We start from the raw sequence: 24,349 nt of genomic DNA, 5'->3' as shown, positions 1-24,349 counted from the left end.
TCCTACCTATCTTTCTTAACTGATCACAATACTACTCCCCTACCAAATGCACTCTACATCCCAGTAAATACAATGACTTTGTTTTTACTGGCTTACTTCTTGTTCCACACACACATCATTCTGCTTCTCACCTTTGTGCCTTTGCACAGCATGTCTCCCATGCCCGGAATGCTCCCCTTGACTGCTCCCCAAAATACATCACTTCCTTCAAAGCTCAAGTGCCACTTCCTAAAGAAGGCACCTTCTGGTCCCACCAGTTGTGAGTTTTCTTCTCCTCTCCCTGAAATTACTTTAAATTTACTCTACACATTTTGCATGCATGTATGTGTGTAAAAGCTATTTTTCTCTCAGTAGGACATAAGGAAGTTGAGGGCAAAAACTTGCATCTCTAGCCAGCACCTAAACAATGCCTATCTGATATCTGGGGCAGCTAGGTGGTGCAATGTATAGAGTGCTGGGCCTGGAGTCAGGAAGACTCCTCTTCCTGAGTTCAAATCCGGCCTCAGACACTTCCCAGCAGTGTGACCCTGGGCAAGTCACTTAACCCTGTTTCCCTCAGTTCCTCATCTGTAAAATGAACTGGAGAAGGAAATGGCAAACCACTGCAGTACCTTTGCCAATAAAACCCCAAATGGGGTCATGAAGACTCAAAAAGTAGGACATGACTGAAATGACTCGACAACAACATTTATACAGCATTTGAAGGTTTGCAAAGTGCTTCATATATGTTATCTCCGAGCTTAAACATCCCAAAAGGGTATTTCCATGCATACAACAGAATATTACAACAAAAGCAAAAAAAGATTGTATAACTCTACATGAAACAATGAATTTCAATCCCACCCTGCTCATTTTTTTTCAGTACAGAATAAATTCAGTATGTTCCTTTCAAAACTGTCCTGATCACATGTTTCCTTCTGAACTTCCTTTTGTTCTGTCCAATTAAAAAAAATGTTTTAGCAGCCCTCTTTTTTCACATCAACATTACTAACTTTCCTTCTTTTCTTCCCAATCTCTTTCCCCCAGTCAAAAACAGGGTAAAAAACCACCTTGCAACAAATAAGCAAAGCCAAGTAAAAAAAATACACAAAGTAGCCATGTCTGAACTGTAGGTCTCCACTGATACTTTAGGTCTATCACCTATCTCTGTCAGAAGGTGGGGAGGATGCTCTGGAGAAATGGTTGTTCATTGCTTTGATCACAGTCCTTAAGTTTTACCAAGTTGTTTCTCTTTGAAAGGTGTTATTCACCTATATACTGTTTGTCTGGTTCTGGTCATTTCACATTCTGTGTTCATATCGCTCAGCATTTTCTGAAGTCATAGTTTTCATGATTTTTTTTTGTGTTGTAAAAAATATTTCATTATATTCACATACCACAATTTGTTCAGCCGCTTTCCAATTGATGGGCACCTCCTATAATTTACAGCTCTTTGTAGTTTTTTTTTTCCTTTTAATTTCTGCTTCAGGATCAGAAAGCTTGTTTTGCATTATTTGCCTCTTGAATGCCTCCACTAGTGTGTGCCAAGTGCATGCTCAACCATCCTTTGTTCCATTTAGAGTGAGGTTCACCTGGTGTCAGTTGAGCGCTGGGCTTGGAGGATCTGAGTTCAACTCTAGCATTAAACACTTACTAATTGTGTGACTCTGGACAAGTCACTTAACCTCTGCCTCAGTTTCCCCATCTACAAAACAGGGATAATAATAGCAACTACCTGCTAGGTCGGTTGTGAGGATCAAATGAGATAATATTAGCATGGTATCTGCACATAGTAGGTGCTATGTAAAAGACAGCTACCATAATTATTATTTCTCTATGAATGTATAATGCTCTTCTCAGACATCCTAATTATGAGAAGTAACAAGTTTCACCTCCTGTTTCCTCCTTTAGATACTAGTATATTCCTTTTATTTCGCATACCCCCTTTTTCGTTCCCCCTCTTAAAACTCTCAGAAAAGAAGAAAACCACCTGTAGGTCCTCTCATTCTTATTTAACTCCCTTTGTTTGCATTTCAAAGTTCCCATTCAGCTCGTCTATTCATCAGAAATTCTTGGAAGCCCTATATTACATTTAGAGTCTATTGTTTTCCCTGGTAGAAAAGTTTTGAGGCTTTCTTGGAAGAGTCCTCCAAACTTGCAGAACTCAAGAACAGAGCCTTGCAGGCTACAAGTATTTCTGGTTGGACCCTGGTTATACTGAGAAGTTTCTGGCTTGATTTTCTGTGCCAGCTTTGTCGTCAGTCCTCTTTATTATAATGCCCATGGGCTTCTGGCTGACATTTTTGGTAAAGTTTTGGAATAGGCCACTTGACTGTGGCTCTTTGCACTTGAATTCTTTTGTTCTGGTGCCTGCTCACAGCAGTTTTTCTTTGACCTGGTAACTCGGGATATTCGCTACGATGTTCCTGAGAATTTTCATTTGGGGGTTTCTTTCAGGAAACGACCAGTTGGTTCTTTCCCTATCTACTTTGCCCTCAGGTTCTAAGAGGTCTGGGCAATTTTCTTCTAAGATTTCTTGAAAAAGGATGTCTAGACTCTTTTTGAGAGAGAGGGTTATAGTTCAGACAGTCCAATGATTCCTACATTTTTCCTCCTTCCAGTCTCAGACCCTGTCAAGTCACTTAACCCTGATTGCCTCCAAAATTTTTTTTCCCTTCTGTGATTTGTTTTCCTTGTCAGTTGTTTTACTATGAGATACCTTACATTTTCTTCTATTTTTTTCAGCCTCTGCACTTTGCAATCATTGGCTGCGATTTGGTCTACTCTAATTTTCAGATAGTTTGTAGCCTGGGCAATGTTTTATATCTCTTGTGTCAAGCTGCTAATTCCCTTTCCAATTTGTTCTTCCATAGCTCTCATTAATTTTCCAATTTTTTTCTTAAGTGCTCTCACTCCATTTATGAAAACATTTTTAAACTTTAAAAAAAATTCTTGCTTCACCTCTTCTAAGAATTCTTGTTGAATTTTTACTCAATCTGAGTTTTTCTCTCATACCCTTTTGGGACGTTTAAGTTCAGAACTCAAAAATGAAGAGATAACATATACGAAGCACTTTGCAAACCTTTAAATGCTGTATCTTGTAGATATTTTGAAGTCATTCTCTTCTGCATTTGTGTCTTTAGTGTCCCTGTCACTGTAACAATTCATTACTGGGGGAGGAGCAGGTGTTCTTTTTTGTTTGTCCATTCTTCTCAATTACTTCTTGACTTTGGCCTTGATGTTAAGGCTAGGTTCTGCAGCACTTTTGGAGTGAAGGTCTGGGCTGGTGCTACTGCTGCTTTCTTGAAGTACTGAGTATGGTGCTATTCAAGGATTTCAGGGATAGACTGAGGACCGGCAAACTTTCAGTGGTTCCAAGTGGTCTGATCAAGGGCAAAATTTTATTGCCATCCCCTGGGTCTGACCTCTGCAAATTCCTGACACGACTTTGGTTCTGAATAAGAGAAAATAGCTGTTGTACTCCAACTCTATCAATCAAGTAGAAAGCTCTGTCAGCTCAGAGGGGCAGAATCGTGGCTCCCTTTGGGTTTGGGATTCCCACTTTGGTTATTCCTTTGCAGACTAAGTTAGACATTGGAAGTGAGACCCTGATTTTCACCTAAAGTATGAGCCCCACTGCTGCTACTGATAGCTTCTAACCTTCCAGTTTTCTCTGTACCCTGACCAGGGATTCTACACAGGATGCTACTGTAGTGTGCACGTCCCCTTTTCACTTAGACCTGGATCTGTGACCCGAGACTGGGTAGTGTGTTAAAAAGGTGCCCATTGGCAAATGTCCACAGTGCAGTGCCTCAGTGTGGGTCTGGGTGTGCCCTGGAATGTGTCAGAGACCTCTTGTTGTTCTTGAGCACAGCCTCCACCTGGGCACTGGAATGCGCCATACAGAGCGTTTCTGGTCCTACCCATCTCCAAAGACTGCAGACTTCTGTCTCCCTATGTTAAGCTAGGCTGGACAAAGGACTCACTGTGACTTTTTCTGCATTTCCCTATCAGGATTTGGACTGGTAGTTTTTCTAGATTTATTAGAAGAAGTTCATGAAGAGGAGCTTGCTACATTGCTGCCTATCACTCTGCCATCTTGGTTCTGCCTCTCCCAATGTTTTGGTTTTATTCTGTTTGTTCCTGTTCTGTTTGTTTCATTCTAATGACAAGGAATTAAATTATATGTGTAAACTTCATAATTTTCTCTTCTAAGGTATTTATTCTCCTTCCAAATCTTTTCTCCAGAGCTTTTAGTTTATTTTTCTTGCTTTATTTCTTCTACGTATTGATGAAGTCTTCTGAAATCTTCATGGAGAATCCATTTTTTCCTTTGAATTTCTGTTTGTAGTTCTTTTGAAGTTATTAGGTTATTCTCCTCTTTTAAGATAGATACTCAAGTATCTCTACATCTATAGTAATTCTTCAAAATGGAGAGTCTTTTTTTGGTTTACTTACCTTTCCAGCTTTACTTTCTGAATTGGGACTTCATGCATTGGCCAAGTCCCTTTCCCCACCTTTTGCTGGGCTTCTGGGCAGGATTTGCTGGCCTGGCTTGTTCCTGACCTAGGTCACCAATGTAATGCCTCACTAGATCTTTGAGGTTCAGCACTTTGGCTCTTTAGAGCCTTCTATGAAATCTTTCTGATGGAGATTTTAGGGCCTTGGGTGTGGGAGTCCCAGTCTGAGTGCTGCCACTCCTAGATGTGACACTGCTACTTGTCACTTCCAGAGTCCAAACTGGGTTTCAGATCACCATGAGGCTTTTTCACAAGAGCTTTCCACTTTGGCTTACTTGTCTGCACGGGCTTTGCTGGTGCATTTTGCCTTTGCCAATGTTTATGGCCTTCTGACTAATTTTAAAAGTAAGTTCTGGGGTAGAAAAAGTCACTACCTCTAGTTTCTCACTGAGTTTCATGATTACCATCTGTCTGGATGCAGTTTTCAGGATTCTGATCTAGTAGGTATGAGGGGGCCTGGTGGCATCTCGGCAGCCGTCTTTGCTGGACGTCTCTACTTACGTTATCTCACAACAATCCTTAAAGGAGGTGCTATTATTATGCCCATTTCACAGCTGAGGACACTGAGACAGAGAGGTTGACTGACTTGCCAAGGGGCACGCAACTAGTTCATATCTGGGGTGGGATTTTAACTTCAGTCATCTTGATTCTACCCACTTTGCTCAGCTGTCTTGTTTGACTAGCAGAATGTGAAATCTTCAGATGGCACCAACGGATCCATTTTTGTCATTGTATCTCCATGTGTACCTTTCACATAGTGGGTGCTTAATAAATGATGTTTGAACTGAATTTCAAGCACCAAATTATACAGAAGTTAAGTGAAGATACAATATCAAGAAAGAAGAAGGAAGCTGAAGACTAAAGAGAAGATTTCCTTGTTGTTAACTATATGTCTGCGTATGTTTTATAAGTTCACAAATAAATTCCTGTCCTTAAAAAAAAAAAAGTATAGAGGTGAAAAAGGGGGAAAGATACGGCCAAAGGAGTAATAGGGTCAAAGAAGATAAGTATATTTTTCTTTTTTCAAGAGGCTATGATCTAGGAGAAATCTGAGCATATATGTAACAAAGAAGAGAAGCAGTAAAATGGTAGAGAATTAAGATGAAAAGAGAAAAGGATAAGACTTTATATCTGATAAGTCATAGTTTTTTTTGTCTTCTCCATAGTGGTCAGCTGCCACTTTTTGGTTTTGTCAGTGTAGCTTCCTCTAATAATTTCTTTTTTAAAAAAGTTTGATGCTACTGGTATACTTACATTGTCAGAACTGTATTTAAACACAGTATAAAAGCAAGCAGGCTCTAAGTAAAGGAATAAGGATCCCTCTTGCAAATTTAGTACAAGTGTCTTCTCAAGAGTTATTTTGGCTTCCTCACTAGTTTACTGAATTATTCCAGATATCTGGGGCTGTTGGATCAGTGACCTCCTGATAAATGACCAGTTCTCTTTGTACTACTTTGTAGCTGTCTTTGTTCAGTTCCCAGAACAGTCTGCATCCAACTGAACTTAAATGCTTTCTGATAAGGAGAGAGTTGAGGCAGGTTATCACCTGCAGTTACCAAGCTATTCAGTCTGTCTTTGTTTTAATTTTATTGCTACTAGATTTTTATCCAAGTTAGACAATCTAGGGAGTTGTGTTTAGTTTAGACACTTTAAAGAGGCAAAGGCAAAGTGTTTCAAGCCATATACAGTCTGATCTAATTTTTATTACTCTATAGTGAGAAGTGGTAGATCACAGGAAATAAAAGAAAAAACACTTACCAGGAGCCAAACCCTATAGGCCTCCTATCATAATCTGGCAGGTCTGGAGCAATCTTGCATGCTTGTATGTTCAGGTATTTAAATATGTGGATTTTGCCTTTTATACATATCTAGAGAAAGAGAAAGAACAACATGGTCATGTACCTATCCAAAGTACTGCTTTATTATAGTCATGCCTTATTTAAAACAAGTTGTGAAAAAAAAGTGGCATTTCTATATACTTAAGCTAGAAGAAAAACTATTTAAAAATTAATACAAGTGCTAAAACTATGAGACTATATTTGATTGGTGGTATGTTTTTTAATGGAAAACTGGTGTACATACATATATACATATATGTATGGGTATATATATGTATGTGTGTGTATATGTATGTGTATATATGTACTATATTCTCACATTGCGTGTTACTGTAATATCCAGTGCGTCTCAACAAGTAAGCAATTCTATCACCTTTGATTTATAAATGTAGAAAATGAGACAGTCATTAAAATACCTATCATTAGTGGCATTAGATTCTCTAGTTTCAAACTGGTATTCAGCTAATTGAACAATGTCTAATTTTTTAAGGTAGGTATTTTTTTTTGCCTTGGTAAGTCCATGGTGCTATACAGACTTACGTGGCCCAGACATTTTCACAAAGTAAATGATTTTTAAGTGTCTGTTCTTGCACTTACTTGTTTTCTATAGTCAGTGTATTAAACATTTCTTCCTAGGTTAGGCTTGCAGTTTTTTTTTTTTTTTACTCCAAAGGCACAGGTGGCAAGGTGGATAGAATGTCAAGAAGATCTGAGTTTAAATCTAGCCTCACACACAAGCTGTGGGCCAACAGATAAATCACAATCTTTGTCTCACTTTCCCCAAATCTAAACAGGGAAAATAATAACACCTATCTCCCATGGTTGTTCTGAGGATCAAGATATTTGTAAAGTGCTTAGCTCAGTATCTACCATGTAGTAGGCACTTAATAAATGCTTGATATCTTCTCTCCTCCCTTCCCACTCTCCATCCCCAAAGCTATTTTCAATTTCTCTCATATTAAGAGAGTTCCATGCCATCTTCAATCTTAATAATAAGAAGAAAATTAATTAGAGGACACAAAATAGTGTACACCATACTAACATCAAGAGCCACATGCTTCCAGAAGTGAAAATTTAAATTCTTTGGGGCTATTACACACATCTATATATTTCACAGAGGTTTATAGCTGCCAACCAACTAACAAATAACCAGAATTGTGTAAGAGCAGAGAGTAAATAGCAGATACAATTTCAATTCTGGAATTCTATTAACTATATTATAGCAAATACGATGACAGCTGATGGAACTCTATTAATAAATGCAAGATTATATCATAATTGTATTTTATTTGTAAATTATTGAATTATATTCAGTAACTATTGTTGAGCAAACAGCCAATGTTTTGCTCTGCTAAATGCTAAGTTGATGCTTTTAGAAACATAGTTACAAACATAATAGGCTAGATAGAATAAATGGACATTTTAATACAGAAAACTGAAGAGCATAATATTCTCTTCCTTCACAATATGTTTTATTATATCTCCAAGGAAGGAATTCTGATTGTAAAAAAGGAAAGAAAAAAAGAGAAGGAAAGAAGGAAGAAAGAAAGGAAGTTGGGAAAAGGGGAAGAGGAAAAGAGAGGGGAAGGGAAGAGGAAAGAAGAGTAAAATCAAGAGATCTTCTTCATCTTCCACCTCAGCTACTCAAAGCTTCTAAATAACACAACTTTTCTTAAAGACTTCATTTAAAAAAGAAACTTAAATGGAAAAAATCTAAATTTCAAATTGTATCCTCTACTCAAACAGTTTACAATGGTTCACCTGTGCAGGAGGAGACTGTAGGGGGTTGTTATCTAGGGTGATCATCTGTAGGTGCCTGAGGTTCCGATAACAAACAGGGATTGATGTAATTTTATTGCAGGAGAAGTCTAACCGAATTAAAGGCAAGTCGGCGAGCTCTGCGTGTATGGGGGGAAAATGGAAATGTTTAGTCAATTCAATCTAAAATCTCAAAAGAACTAAAAATCATATGACCACGAATAATACATTCTTATAACACTATACACATTTTTTACCCAAACTAGAACTGGCACTTTGAAAAGGCTTTAAGTCAATCAATATGTAGGATCAAAATTGCTTTATACAATAAGCTACTACTCTTTGAAGACTAAGCACTGCAGGAGAAGACTGCAAGGAAGGGATCACAGTTTCTGTTGAGCAAGGAACAAAGGACCACTAGGTCAGTACTACTGAGGGCTTTCAATATCTCTTGCTCCTAAGGTAATGGGTTAGTTAGTCCAAAGTCCCAGAGGAAGCAGGATGAAGAGAGAGGTTGGTGGGCAGGGAGAGAGAAAATAGAAAAGATACATAAATTTTGGATAGTCTAGTTAGGTTGTGTGTATTGGACATGTTGGGAGTTTTCTAGAATTTTGAATTAGGAAGCCCAAATGTCCATTTATATTCTGAACTACAGAAATTCTTCAATAGGTAAAATCATCAATAAAAGAACTAAGTTTTATACAGTATAAGGGTACAGATCAATCTATGACATCAGCCTCTAAGGATTAGAGATGTACCTCAATCATCCCTGGTTTCTTTCATGGGTCTATTTCAATTTTCATTTTATCTGTATTTAAATTTTTTTTTATAAACTTCAGTTAATACCCAATTAGCTTTTGTACTGTCCAAAACAAAAAAATTTATTTTCGAAATTCTAGTTTCTTTTCATCTATCATGACAAAGAGGGACCCCACCCCCATCACTTTTGCAAGTTATATACTTCTCTTCACTCCACCAGCTTAGGGCTAGGCACATCCATTCAAATAAATACACAGTGAAATGGAATTTGTAGCTCCTGAAAGAATTTTAGCACATTACTCTGTCAACTTTCTTTACCAAAAATAGTATTTGTTTCCTCCAAGTGTTTATATAACTTCAATGCTCAGGGATCATGCCCTTATTAAGTTCCACCAACTTTTGACCAGAGGTGAGTTTTACTAGTCTCTAACTCCTAGAATCTTCTCAGTAGTTCTTCTGGAAAATGAAGGAGGAGCATCACTTTGGCAAACCAAAACAAAGATGATGCAGTAGAAGAAACTATCAAATAACAAACTAACCAAAACAGGCTAAAGAGAGACCACGATTTTCAGATATAATGTATTTATATAATGTGTTACATGCTATAAATGTTTCCAAAAAATTCAAAACGATTAAACTTTTTTCTTCTCACCTTCAGGTAAACGCACTAAGTGATTTCTTCTGATGTTAAGGTCCCGCAAAGACTCCAGATTGCCAACTTGGGGAGGTAGTGTCTGAATTTCATTACAGCTTACGTCCTATGCCGAAAGGATAAAAAGTAAAGAAATGTTCTAGTATTAGCAATTTATTTATAACAAACTATATGAAAAATGAATTAGCATAAATGACCTCTAAAATCCTTAATATCCCTAAAAATTCTTGTTGCCATGATTGAAACTAATTTCCATAGGTTGCTCTGGTATTTACTTTTGATAATACCAACCATTACCATTACATTTAGTAATACTGGGGCAGCTAGGTGGCGCAATGAATAGAGCACCGGCCCTGGAGTCAGGAAGACCTGAGTTCAAATCTGACCTCAGATGATTGACACACTTACTAGCTCTTTGACCTTGGGCAAGTCACTTAACCCCAACTGCCCTGCCAAAAAACAAACAAAAAACAAAACAAAACAAACATTTAGTAATACTTTCAATTTTCATGACTGGTTTGGAAAAATCTGAAGATATATGCTTTAAATTTTATAGTTATGAACAAAATATTCACAGGATATAATTGCGAAGGAACTTCCAGAGGTTATCTAATATAAACCAACTAAGATGAAGTAAATGAGGCCCAGAGAGATTAAGTAACTCTCCCAAGGTTACAATGGTGGTTAAGAGGCAGAGCTGGGAACTTGTCCCAGGTCCTATGACTCCAAATGAATCTAGAGCTTTTTTCAATGAAGAGGTTTAAATATGGACAAAAAGCCAAAAAAAGCCGATCCTAGGAAGATAAAATGCTAACAGAAATGCATTCAAGATAAAGTTACAAAAAAGAATCTTACATAGAATTCTATATTAATGAGTTTGTTCTAATGATGAATAAAGAAAAACAGGTTAAAGGCCAAAGCAATAATGATAGTTTTTAAAGAAAAAAAGCCCATTTACTGATACAAATGTTCAACAAGTCAAACTGAAAAGTACATTGGAAAATAAAATGATGATTCATATGCAGAAAATACAACTGAAATTAAAAACAGGTTCTTGACAGATTAGTTAACAAAATATCAGAAACTTGCCACCAACATGAAGCTAGGGTACAGATTCATCACTTCTACAATAATCTGGGCAAATGGCATGGTTCCCAAGGTGCTAAAAATATCTTCATATGCAGATTCCAAGACTGATAAAGAATATCCATATTACTATCATTTTGAAAGTAGAACCACTGTCAGATCTATAATCGTATATACTATGTACAGCATGGGCAAGTTACTTGGGTGAATAAAACTTCAAACTGTCACAAAGAAATTCCAGAGAATATAAAAGTGAAATGATAACATGTAGATACTATTATATATACTATTTTTAAAATGCCTACTGTCAAGAAGTTCATTTACTTTAACTGAAATTAACTAATTAAAATTGGTTTTGTTTTAAAATGTCTAATACTATTCAGATCGGAGCTATTATCCTGACTTTTATGTAGAGATAATGGAGAAAAAAGAAGTCAAACGTGATCATACAACTAATAGAGATGGTCTAAATGGAACTTGGGCATTTTGATTTCTGCTTTAATACTTTAACCATCAAATTTAGTTTTTAAAAAGATACAGAATTCAAGTTGCTAGCAGTGTTCTACATAGGGCAGGCACTTCAGTGTTTACTGAAATTAACAAGACTTAACATCTTCATTTCAAGTAAGATATAACATCAAGAAATGATTTTTAACTGCAACATAAGGCAGTTAGCTATAAAGAATAATTTCATGTCAGTAAGGAAATGGTATAAAAATATAATGGACTACTAATGGGAGGTTTTGGAGGCTCTTTCCTTGAAGGTCTTTTAAAATAAGATTTGCCTAGAACAGTTTAGTTTTGTAAAATTCTGATGAAGTCAAAGATTTGGGCCACCTGAGCTCTAACGGTATTTTCATGCCCATCATTCATTGTATATGTCAACTTGGTGTCTTTAATATTTAGTGAACTTAAGTCTGTAAGTATATTTTTAAAGGGTAAGGTTTCATATTCTATGAGACAACTCATAAAAAATTATAGGAGTATATCATGCCTGACAGTCCTCTGAAACTAGTAAGATAAATTCAATATTTTCATTAACCTCATGGTAAGGCACAAAGCGGCTAATGGGTAATTAAAGTATACATAAATTGAAAAAAGTTGGGTAAGATATTTTAGTTTATCTGCAGAACATGTGAACAAAGTATAAATGTGGAACAAAAGACAGACACAGTTAACATGACCCAATCTTCTGCCAAGCTTGTATTTGTTTCAAGTATTTTCAGAAGTCAAGTAAATGGCAGAAACTACACAGAAAGTAAAAATACCAGAAATGTATATGATGCTGTAGTACAATGTACACTTTTAATGCCAGCATACACTGTCAAGCCAACTTCTGAAAAGATGTTTGCTAACTCTGTAACAAATTCTCTCATATAGAATCAGCCCTAAAAACACTGGGCTGAATTTCACATGGGTTACATTTTCTTTCCAATTTTACAAATGTGTTCACATTTTCTGAACCTAACTGAAAAATGTGAGCCAACTGTGATGTAACTATTATGTTGCTCATTATATTCAACATTTCTTTAAGTACAAGTGGACTCAATTTCATTCCAGCTTATGACTATAATGTCAGTTCAGGAATGTGTATAGATACTTTAAAAGGAACAGAGGTGGCAGAAAAAATGAGTGAAGACTCTTAAAAAAGCCAGCCGCAGTTCAACTGGGAAAAGCTCCAACTAGTGAAGGAAAAAAAAGCTCATATTTACAAAATGCTTCTTGCTGTTGTTGTTCAGTTGTTTCAGTCATGTCTGATTCTTCATTACTCCATTGGGAATTTTCTTGGCCAAGATACTGGAGTGGTTTGCTATTTCCTTCTGCAGCTCATTTTACCAATGAGGAAACTGAGGCAAACATGTTCAAGTGACTTGCTGAGGATCACACAGCTAGTAAATGTCTGAGGCTGGATTTGAACTCAAGTCCTCCTGACTCCAGGACTGGCGCTCTATCTAATGGGCCACCTCGATGCCTTTGTTTTTCGATGAGAAACATGTTTTTTGGTTTTTTCTACAACTATTGTGAAAGGGTTAACAGCTGTTATTTCTGTTGAGCTTGAAGGTTTGCAAAGCACTTTACATACATGACCTCATTTGATTCTCTTGACAGTCCTGTGAGGTAGATACAAATATTGTTATACCTGCTTTACAGATGATAAAACTGAGTCTCAGAATGGTTAAGTTACTTGCTTACAGTAAACTGCAGGGCTTATAAGCTACAGAGCTTGGTCAGAAACTAAAGTCTCCTGACCTTGGGCAGACAATAATTGTCCATTCTCTCATAACAGTGAGCCAAAATTCCTTATCTAAATTAGGGATTCTTAACCTAGGGTTTGATAACTGTATTTCAACATAATTGGTTTCCTTTGTATTCCTATGTTTTATGTGTTCAAAAACATTATTCTGAAGAGTCCACAGGCTTTACTAGCATACCATAGGCTAAAATGAGGACCCTTGAACTAAGTGATATTAATAGAACATATATGAAAAGAATTTTACATATTAGTGACAAGCTCAGTGTTTAAAAATGAAAACCTCTATTAAATTCACAAAACTCACAAAAATTCAAACCACTGGGTTAGAGCACAGATCTAATGAAGGAAAGACCCAAGAGTGGTGGATTTAGTTTCACATCCTGTCTCTGTTAGGTACTATCTGGCATGGCCTTGGAAACTTTTCCCAACCTCAGTTTCCTCCACTGTAAAATGAGCAGAATGGAAAAGATGACTTTTAAGATTCCCTTCCAGGTCTAAATCTATAAGTCTATGATCCTACCAATGAGCCAGTTAGCTTTTTGCTCTTTTGATGTCCTCATTCTAAGCCTATGATCTCAAAAAAAATCTATTTATTGGTCACAAGAAGAAAGAATAAAGAGGATAATGGTTAGATAGGTACAAATCTATCACCAATACTAAAAATGAAACTCAAAGGTACATGTTTTCCTGATGAATAATTTTCATATGTAAAGAACAGCATATGTAGATTGCACAATCAAAATGAGGTATTAACTTACAAGCTCTGTCAAGTTTCTGAGATGTCCAATTTCTTCAGGAAGAGAGACCAATTTATTGTTACTGGCAATTAAGACTTTCAGTGGGAGATTACACATATGTACTGGCAATGTTGAAAGCTGGTTCCGACTAAATGGGAAAGAAAAAGAGGAAGCGGTGAGAGAAGACCACTGAGGGAAAAAATATTTCGCATTCAGAATTCAATAATACATACTAAATATAAGATGTATAGTTCCCACATGGGCACTAATACTTAAAAAGTAAGTGCTTTATCAGTAAATATACATGCATTATCAGCTAAATGGCTTAAAGAGTTTTAATTTCTTTTCATATTCTCATCTTCAACATCTTTACTACTTCTACCCTGCTGCCTGCAAACATGGCCAGATTTTGAATTAAATCAATCAAATTTAAAATTAAATTGAACTTAATTTTTTAAATTTAAAATTAATCAATTTCTTTAAAAAAATCTATTAAGTATTTATTAAATATCAATTAAGTTTTTATTACATGACAAAACACTGTGTTAGGCTCTGAGGATACAAGTACAAAGAATGAAACAAGCCTCTATAACCCTCTCAGGCTATTGTTCTATAATCTCTCCTGCTTTTCAAAGCCAAGCCTCAAGTAAAAGCTATTAACTCCCACTCACTTCTAAAACCCTTGCAGTTTGGCTTCTTAGGAAACAAATTGCTCATTACCTGGATACTGGTGATCTCCTATCTTTTTATTCTTATGGTCTTTTTTTCAATATTCATAATACATGACTCCTCTTCAGTTTTTAACACTATTAACCACTCCCTTCCACCCAAACATTCTTTCTTCCTTGGGCTCTGGTGACACTGCTCTCTTCTGATTTTGCTTTCAAAGAGAGGACATTTCTTGCCCATCAAATGTGGATGTTCCTACATGCTCTGTTTTGGACTTTGTTATTTTCTCCCTATATGTAATCTCTTAGTGATCTCACCAATTCCTAATGGTTCAACTGCCTTCTATATGCGGAAAACTCACAAATCCATACATCTACTGCTTTTAAGCTTCAGCCCTCCATTGCCTAATACCTGCTGGACATCTCTTGGATGTTCCGTAAGCATCTCAGACTCAAGAAAACTCATTATTCTACCACTAAGAGAGGGAGGGAGGAAGGGAGGGAGGGGGAGAGAGAGAGAGAGAGAGAAAGAAACTGCTCATTCTCCTCCATTTCTATTGAGAGAAATAATGCCCTTTTAATGATACAGATTCACAACCTTAGAGTCATCCTCAACATTTTTATAATCTAAACTCCATGTCTTTTTCATCTACCCCCCTTTCTCTCTATTCCCATGGCTAGCAATCTAGTGGAGGTTCTCATTATAATAAATCCTTATTGAATGAATTCATTCAGCTCTTGCCCAGACCACTGTAATGGCATCCGAACTGGTCTCCACATAGCTGCCAAAATAATCATCCTTAAGGCAAAGGTCTGATGTCATTCCTCTGTTCAAGAATCTTCAATGGCTTTCTATTGCTTTCAAAATAAAATATAAACTCCTCAGTTTAAAATACTCTCAGCAAAAAGCCTGGCTCTAATGTACCTTTCTGGCCTTATTTACACTATATCCTCGTAAGGCACTCAACGTTCTAGTTAAACCAGCCTCTTAGCAGTTCTCCGAATTCATTATCCACCTTCCATTTCCATGCTTTCGCACAGGTTCCTCCCCTTTTCCATCACCCCCATGCCTGGTACACATTTGCTCTTCACATCTACCTCTTTGAATTCTTACCTTCCTTCAGGACTTAGTTCACATGTCATCTATCATGGAAAGCCTACCCTAATCCTCCTGGTTGTTGGTACATTGTCCCTCTTCAAAATATCTTGCATTTACTTATCTATATTCATGTCATATATTATCTCCCCTCACTAAAATAAGCACCCTGAGAGAAATGAGTATTAATAAAGATTTGGGGAGATCCAGAATTTCCCTCTTTTTCTACAGGGTGTTCCTAAAGTCTGGACACATAGGCAAAAATGCATAGTTTCAAGAAATGAAATTATTTAAATTTTCAACAACATTTTATTTAATTGGAATATTAATAAATAACATCTTTAACTTCAAATAACATCATATGATTTCATATTCATACTCCAAGAGTGAATGTGCTAAAATTGACAGCAATGCGGAGTTATTGAGTCATTGCATCGAGTTCACGTGAATCTTGCAAAGCTCATCAACCTTTGCATCACAAATGATGGAAATCATATTGAAGATGTTATTTGTTAGTATTCCAATTAAATAAAATGTTGTTGAAAATTTCCATCATTTCACTTCTTGAAAATATGCATTTTTGCCTATGTGTCCAGACTTTAGGAACACCATATATAGTCCTAATATTAAAAAGTTCAGTTTCTTGAAGGATGCAGTTGATAATGAGATTGGACTAACTTTCTTGGTAGAGTAGCCATTGTGTTCTGATTCAGGCTTAGGTGGTTTGAGTAGATTGCCCAAGGCTAGGGGTGTTCTGAGTATAGAGAGAGTCTCTCTTTCCAAGAGTGACATGATGTCACTCTCAGCTACTAATTATGATATGTGTTCTTTTATTAATCAAGGTTAAGTCCCACCCTGGGGAATACCTACTGTTTGAAGGGTATATAAACTGTGACCCCACTGCCATGATTGTCTTTGGTCTAAGAGAGAAGGCCAAATGAGTATCCTTTTATTAATAAATGTGCTGCCCTTATTAATAAAATGATTAAATTACCCACAATTTGTTTCTTTAACCTTTTTAATCAGCACACCCTAAAGGTAGGAATGCTCATTTTTTTGTCTTTATATTTCCAGAGCCTCAGTTCCATGCATAAGGGCACTTAAAAGATGCTTGATGAACTTACTGTATTGAATATCAATTTAATCTTTAAAAATTTTCCTTGGTTACTATGGTACCTTAAGGTTGTTCTCCGTGTTGCCTGCAAAAAACTTACTTGTATGGATAAAACTTACTAGCTATTTTCTTAACCTCTTCTGCTTTTACCCATACACCAAGAACAGCTGCCTAGCTAGCTCTATCTCCAAAAGCAAATTGACTATTTTTGAGCTTCTACCATTCTTTCATTCACTCATTCTAGTCATTCATTCCCTCAGATGTGGAAGAAATTGTTGAGTGCTATATGGAGTAAAGCTTTGTTGAGACAGTGACCCTGGCCTCCATCTCCCTGTTGACCAGGCATTTTCTTTTCTTTTTTTTTTTTGTAAAATTCTTTTTTTTAAATTTATTTATTTATTTTTAGTTTACCACACACGGTTCTACATAATTTTAAGTTCCAGATTTTCTCCCCTCCCTCCCCAAGACGGCCTGGAATCTCATATAACTACCATGTATAACTTCGCATTGAATTAATTTATACACTAGTCAAGTTGTGGAGAAGAATTATGACCAATGGAATGAATCATGAGAAAGAAGAGACAGAACCACAAAAAAAAAAAAAAAACAAACCCAAAAACAAAAACAAAAGAGAAGCAAAAAAGGGGAGCATGTAGTACGCCTCAATCTGTATTCAAACTTTACAGTTCTTTCTCTGGATGAAGATAGCATTCTCCATCGTGAGTCCCCTGGAGTTGTCCTTGCCCCTTACATTGCTGAGAAGAGCGAAGTATGTCAGGGTTGGTCCTCACAGAATCCATCCATATATCTGTGGTTGTGTACAATGTTCTCCTTGACCAGGCACTTTCACTGGCTCTTTCCCATGCCTAGACCTATCTCTCTCCTCATCTCCACCTCTCACTTTTCACCTCTTAGCTTCCCTGCCTTCCTTCAGTTCCATCTTCTGTAAGAAGCCTTTCCTAGGTCTCTTTAATCCCTAATGCCTTCCCTCTGAAATCATTCCCAAATTATCCTGTATAAACCTTCTTTGCATCTTGTCTTCCTCATTAGATTATCAGTTCATTGAGAGCAGGGACTGTTTTTTGCCTTTCCAGTTTGTATCCCTGGTGCTGAGCCAGTGCCTGGCACACACCAGGTAATTAATAAGTGTTTGTGAGCTTAGTTTGACAGATCTCTTCGGCTCTGGATTTCTGAGCTGCAGTAGGGGTGAAGCTGATTAAATGTCTACACTAAATGTGGCAATAATATGCTCAGCCTTCAGGAAAGAAGAGCCACCAGGCTGCCTAAGGAGGGGAAAACTAACCCAGGTTTGAAAAAAAGAGCAGATTAAAGCTTCTTTCTGTGTCAATGGAATCAGGCCCATGAGTGATACCTAGTGAGACAGGAAGACCCTTTTGTCTTAAAAAAATTTTTTTTAAAGAGAAGAGTCTCAGTCATAAAGCAGTATGGACACTGAGTGCACAGGAGTTCTAAGGTAGATTAGTAAACAAAGGCTTTAAAGTGGAGATGGATCTGGAGAGGGAGAGCATGGGGAAATAGACTGAGCTAAGCACAGGGATGGGAAAGCATAAAGTATGTTCTAGACACAGTGACCACATTAGTCTGGATGTACCATGGGATTTATATAGAACAGTTGTGGGAGATAGGGCTGTAAAGGTAGGAGAGGTTCTGAATGACAGCGGATGTTCGGCTAAGGAATATGAATTTTATCCTATAAATAGTAGGAAGCCATTAAGATTTCTGAACAAAGAGGTGGGACAAAGAAAGTAATGTTTTATGAAAGTTAATTTGGCACTGGTATGCTGGATAGACTAGAAAAGGCAAAAATATAGAGGTAGAAAGACTCCCCTCACTCCCTCTACAATTACTCCCAGACCTCTCCTTTTCTCCTCCTTCTCTCCATTCCCCCCTCCCCCACCCCCACTCTAAGCTAAAAGACCAGTTATGAGGAGATAAAGAGGGACTGGAAAAGGAAGGAATGGGTGTCACAGTAAGAGGTCACCTAGTCCAACACCTTCATTTTACAGATGAGGAAAATGACGCCCAAGAAGATTATACATAACATCCTCAAGGTCACAGAAAAGTACTAAGTAGTAAAATCAGGTATAGTCATTCCTACATCATTTACAGTAATTAACAAAATAATCTACATCCTGATACCTTTATCAGGTTTGAGAACACCTCTACTGGATCAAATAATCAATGAAAAGTATTAAAGTGGAGAAACCCTTAATTAATTTAGAAAGAGTGAAAGGCCACTAGATGAAATATACTATACACAATTAGGTTTAGCTGAAAAGCTGCAGTCATTCCCTGAAGGTCTTGAATGAAAGAGCAAGCCAGTTTGGAACCTGGATTGAGATTGGCAGGCCAGCCTAGTAGTGGAAGCAGTTCCAGCAAAGACCAAGGACTCTGTCAACGAGAATTTTCTTTCCTGGGTTTTTGATAGCTGCACCTATAGCAGCAGCTGCCAGGCTGTATCTTCACAGGAACTGCCTCGCACATTTACAAATATTATCTCACTTGATCCTCACAATACCTTACAAATGAATCCCCATTTTACAGTTAAGGAAAGTGAGGCAGACAAAAGTTAAGTGACTTGCCCTATGGTCACAGTATGTATCTTATGGACAGATTTGAATACAGGGCTTCCTGACTTCAGGCTCAGCACTCTATCTACTCTGCCACCTAGCTGCCTCTCAGGTTCCTGGTTTGTCTCCATGAGGGTCTGCGGGAAGATGGTGGTCAAGGTGCTAGTTGTGGTCTTTCCCTCAGGGTGCCTTAATGCTTTAGCTAGGCTGGGCTGTGTGCCCTATGAATGGTAGTTGGCAAGCATGACTAGCCCCTTCTTTTGCAACAGCTGCTTTCCCAGATGATGGCTGGGGGAGTTGAACTAGAAGTACCATCAGTGTTCTGGCAGATATTGCAACTTCCAGGGTTCTTGCACTCATCTGCCTGGGGATGGCATTTGGCTGGCATTTACTGCAAGTGATGATGAGAAAGGTGGGCCCTCTTCTCCCCAATGATTTCTCCTCTCAAAGAGGGCTATGGGGCCTGGGCTGGAAGCAGGTCTGGTGGTTTGGGAGACACTACTATTCCCAAGGCTGTTGGGTTTGAGGTCCTGACTGTCTTCATCAGGATTGGAGAGGAGATGGTGGTCAAGGCAGTGGTGGTAGGAGTCTGATTCTCTTGGCATATGCTGCCTCTTATCTCTTCCTCAGTGTGCCTTTGTTGCTTCAACTAGGTTGGCTTGTGGGCCGTATGAGAGGCAATTGGTATTTTTTCTGCATCTTAGTCTGACAATGAGAGGTTAGGTGACTCCAGCATGTATTAGAGGCAGGACTTGAACCCAAGGCTTCCTAAGTCTGTGATGAGCTCTCTATCCACTACACTATGTGGGCCAAGATATAGTACATCTTAATTAAGATGGATAAATTAGGAATATAAAGAAATTTGCAAGGACCTGTATGAAATAATGTAAAGTAAAAAAAAAGCAGCTCAGAAAAATTATATTTTATGCAATGAAATTCCTTTGTGCAAACAAATAATTGTCAAGCAAATTTAATTGGCCATATTGATATGTAGTGCTGCATACAGAGACAGGGCCTCAACTTATGATTTCATTGGGATAGGGAACCCCCAGCTAAGGAAATTCCTTTAGCCAATCCAGGCAAGCATTTTTCTGCAACTTATGGTCTTAGAGATTTGCCTAGAGCACTGAGAGGTTGACTTGCCTAAGGTCACACAGCTAGTACAAGTTAGAGGCAAGACATGAACCCAAATTTTCTTGGTTTTGAGGATGATTCTCTATCCATTGTTCCATGCTGTCTCTCTTATTATTTAAAAGAACAAAAAAAGAAATCTTCCACATTAAATATCTGTAATACTAACCCAAGTTAAAACTTCTAAGTTCAGAAGTTGAAAACTGGTTAATTTTAACTCCTTTCTATGTGCCTATCTTTCTTATTTTTATTTTTTTTGAGGGGGGAAGGCAGGGCAATTGGGGTTAAGTGAGTTGCCTAAGGTCACACAGCTAGTAAGTATGTCAAGTGTCTGAGGCCATATTTGAACTCAGGTCCTCCTGACTCCAGGGCCGGTGCTCTACTCACTGCGCCACCTAGTTGCCCCCCATATGCCTATCAATCATACAACAGGCACCATCTTAATTACTTTTATGTCCTTATTATCTAGCAAAATTTCTTGTATACATTAATCTTCACATAGGAAGGTAAATAAGAATCAAGCTACACATCTAGACAAGAGAGCTACAATCTAGGACATCTTTCTAGTTGATGAAATATATTTAAAAAAAAATTTGAGACCTAAGGCTATGATGACCATTTAAGAGTATTAAACCATTTGATTTCAATTGTGAGAAGAGAAAAATATCAAAATCTATGGCTTTTAAGCTGCCTGGACAAAAAGGGAAAACAGGAAAGATCAGGAAATACTGTTGGTACAGACGAGATGATGTACATACAGGTGATGTAAACCCAACATTCAATGTACTGTAAGTAGTGTTAAGTAAAGATACATTTATAAGATGAAAATATACAACAAAGGTATTAAGTGATACAACTGATAAAAAGTCTATTACTCTTACCTGATATTTAAAAATGTTAATGCTTGTAGATTCAGAATTGCCTCTGGGATATACCGAATACAGTTTTGATACAAATTGAGACTCTCAAGAGAAACAAAGTGGCATGCTTCTGCAGGAATTTCTGAGAGGCGATTCCTTGATAGATCTGAAAGTAAAATACATTTATCAATACTTAAAACCAATCTCTCAAGTCCTCATTTTGCTGAAATATTAATTACAAAATCAGGTCTTATATTAAAAAAAATCATTCACAGTACTTTAAACAGTGAAGGCACTCAATAAATATTTGTTAATTGATAGAATTTGCCAAAGCTTACAAAGTCTATACTAACTATAAAAAGAGCTTTAATCACTTTGACATAAATAACCCCACATGTTGCATTTTTTTTTTGCAACTACTAGTAAATTCACCAACAACCAACTTAACCATTACACATGTTTGAAAATGTACTAGGCTTGGTGGTACAGTCGATACAGAATGATGGACTTAGGAATGGGGGATTCAAATCCTGGCTCAGATACTTGTTAGGCTATGTTGTCCGAAGTTAAGTAAGACATTTGACTTCAGCTTCAGTTTCCCCATCTCTAAAATGGGGAAAACATAACAGTTGTGAGGAACAAATGAGATTTACAGACATAAATGCTCTTTTCATATCTTTAAACACTACATAAATGCTAGTTATTAGTGGCTGTTATCCTACTACTATAGTTCACCACCTCTCTCCCAAGAAGTGGTGGTTCCACTGAAGTTGAGATTAATCTCTGCCAAAGTTATCATTCAATTTTAGCGAGCTCTTGGAAAACAGTTTTCCCTGGTGTAAGGTTAAGCAGGGTGGGACTTTGTTTACCATTTTCCTTTTTGGAGCACTTGATGAGTCCGGCCTTTGTTTCTTTGATTAAATCCAGGAGTCTTTGATGACCTGCTTATTTCAAGGGAAAGCCTAGTTCACACAGTTTTGAGTCGCATGGTTGTGATGCCCTTTGACCCTGAACAGGGTATATAAACTCAGAGCAGTTTGCTTGGGGCTCTCACTCACTAGAAGAGTGTTGATATGGAGACTCAGGGCAGCTGCGCGAGCCCCTTGGCTTTGAAGAAAATCCAGATGTTGGTGCTTCTCTGTCTGGTAACTATGTATGTAATGTCTTGATCAGACAAAGCCTGTCTATTTAAATTATGTTACTTGATCTGTTGATATTTGCTGTTTGTAATTTCTATTTGTATTTGCTCTGAAGTTCAGGGTGCTGGTTTCCCCCCTGAACTAAGTAAATGATATATGTATGTTTAAATTGAGATTGTTAACACCTTAATGTTGCTTTCCTTAGAAAAGCAGATCAAAGAACTTGTGCTGGCAGCATTCCTGTGTGCTGGTGTTGTTGGTCTTACACAGCCACAGTAGGGGCAAGCCACATCATTGTTACACCTAGCCCACACACAAAAAAATGTGCTTTTCCAAAGTCTCCCAACCATTCAAAAAAATATTTAGACAAATGCCCTCTTCCCCACCAAATTTCTCCAGATATTTTGACAGACTTATGTTCTATCAAGAATAGTAATTATCTTGGAATTCATACCTACTCAATTTTTAAAAATGGTTTAATCATAAAAAAACACAAATATTCACACATACAAGAAGAAAAAAGAATGAAATTGTGAACTTCTGTTATATACAGTTTTACACCCGATTAGACTGACTTAGGCCAGTACCCTGGTAGTTTAGGTTCAATATTGGGATGAAATGGTATACTTGTAAGTCATTCAACAGTTTAAAAAAAGGAGATTTACTTAGCTATAGCAAGGGAAAGATATTCAATGAGAGGATACTCTGATTTGACTTAGCTAAGTGAAGCCCTTCTGTCTCTTAAGATGCTCGTTGTGGTCAGCAAGCCAGGTCTCCAAGTCAGGCAAGCATTCCTCATGATTGTTTTATACTAGTGCAACCAGGAAGTGATGTCAAAAGCCACAGCTGTTAGTCCCTTGAGACAAGCAAAAGAAAAACTAACTTAACTTACATGTAACAGGGCAGCAAAGTGAGCTGGAGAAGGAAACGGAAAACCACTCCAGTATCTTTGCTAAGAAAATCCCAAAATGGGGTCACAAAGAATCGGACACAACTGAAAACTGAACAACAACAAAACTTGCACGGGGGTAGGGGGAATTACGATATTGCTCCCACTATGCCCTAATTACAAGTTCTTCTAGAGCAATGTTGTCAAAATCAAACTGAAACACATCAGATCTTAGATCCCTGCACACAGCATGATTTAGAAAACCACAAATTAATGTCACTTATGTCTTACTGGTTTTTTAAAATTTATTTTGCTAAATATTTCTCAGTTATATTTGTACTTAGTTTGGGTTTCACTCAAGAGTATTGGGGACCATGAGTTTGACACCTTTGTTTTGGGAAGACCTACTATCACCTAAATGACTTTACAGTTATTACTAGTCAACCCTGAACTCACAGATTCAAAAAGTCTGATATAAGTAGCACTAAAGAAGGAAAAGAAAAACTCAGAAAAAAAGCTAAAGCAAAGCACAACAAAACAATTTAATAACCCCCTGAAGGGGTGACTGAATACAGGAGAAAGGACACCAAAAAACCAAGGCTTTGCCAGACCTTGGAAAAGTACTGAGTCTTAAATCTAAATGATCTGGTCTATGTGGTGGGTGATGCCAAACCTTTGTGTTCATAGTGGCTCTCTTAATGTAAAGATGTGAACTTGAGCCAGAAAGGTATCAAGAATAGCAGGGCTACATTATAGATGATCCTTCTTGTAAAGTCACTGATAGATTAGGAGAACTGCCCTTTACCCATTTAGTGTTGGCTCCCCTCTTGAAAGCCCACTGGGGATAAAAGGGGGGAAAGGAATAACAAGTCTTTTTCCCCTTTGAGGCTTTTAAGGGACCATCACCCTATTTTTGTGGAAACTGAGTAGACATTTGTTACCTTTTCCTTTTTGCCAGAGAGTAAGCCACCTCCCAAGAATGCCACCCTTTGGTCCTCTAACTGCTCTCTGGGGAGGAGCTGTCCAGTGACCGCTGGATGTCCTACAGGAAGCCATGTAGAAGGACTAAATAGTTCTAGATTACAGTAAACAGAGGGTTAGACTAAGTCTGCTATTGCCACTGCCCACACCAGTGTCTACTCTGCTGCGGTCCATAATTCTGCCCACTTTATTGCTGCTAAGGCCTGACTTATGAAATATTTCCATTAAAGCAAAACATACTAAAGTTTTCTGCTTCTGAAATTACTTTAAAAATAAATTATCTCTTCTTTTAAAAAA

The 24,349-nt window shown here is 37.5% G+C and overlaps 1 protein-coding gene across 6 annotated transcripts in view; it reads right to left on the bottom strand.

Moving 5' to 3' along the window:
• LRCH3 (leucine rich repeats and calponin homology domain containing 3) overlaps nt 1-24,349 on the bottom strand; it is a 158,832-nt gene that overhangs the window by 70,325 nt on the left and 64,158 nt on the right. For all 6 annotated transcript variants that reach the window (XM_036743308.1, XM_036743312.1, XM_036743307.1 and 3 more), the window contains exons 2-6: nt 21,065-21,209; nt 13,605-13,731; nt 9,507-9,612; nt 8,099-8,235; nt 6,258-6,367 (exon numbers count right to left, since the gene is read on the bottom strand). In XM_036743308.1, coding sequence (XP_036599203.1) covers nt 6,258-6,367; nt 8,099-8,235; nt 9,507-9,612; nt 13,605-13,731; nt 21,065-21,209 — 625 coding nt within the window. The remainder of the gene's footprint in view (nt 1-6,257; nt 6,368-8,098; nt 8,236-9,506; nt 9,613-13,604; nt 13,732-21,064; nt 21,210-24,349) is intronic.

The sequence above is a fragment of the Trichosurus vulpecula genome, chromosome 2 (assembly GCF_011100635.1).
Source record: "Trichosurus vulpecula isolate mTriVul1 chromosome 2, mTriVul1.pri, whole genome shotgun sequence".
Lineage (NCBI taxonomy): Eukaryota > Metazoa > Chordata > Mammalia > Diprotodontia > Phalangeridae > Trichosurus > Trichosurus vulpecula.
This window is presented reverse-complemented; position numbering and strand designations above follow the sequence as displayed.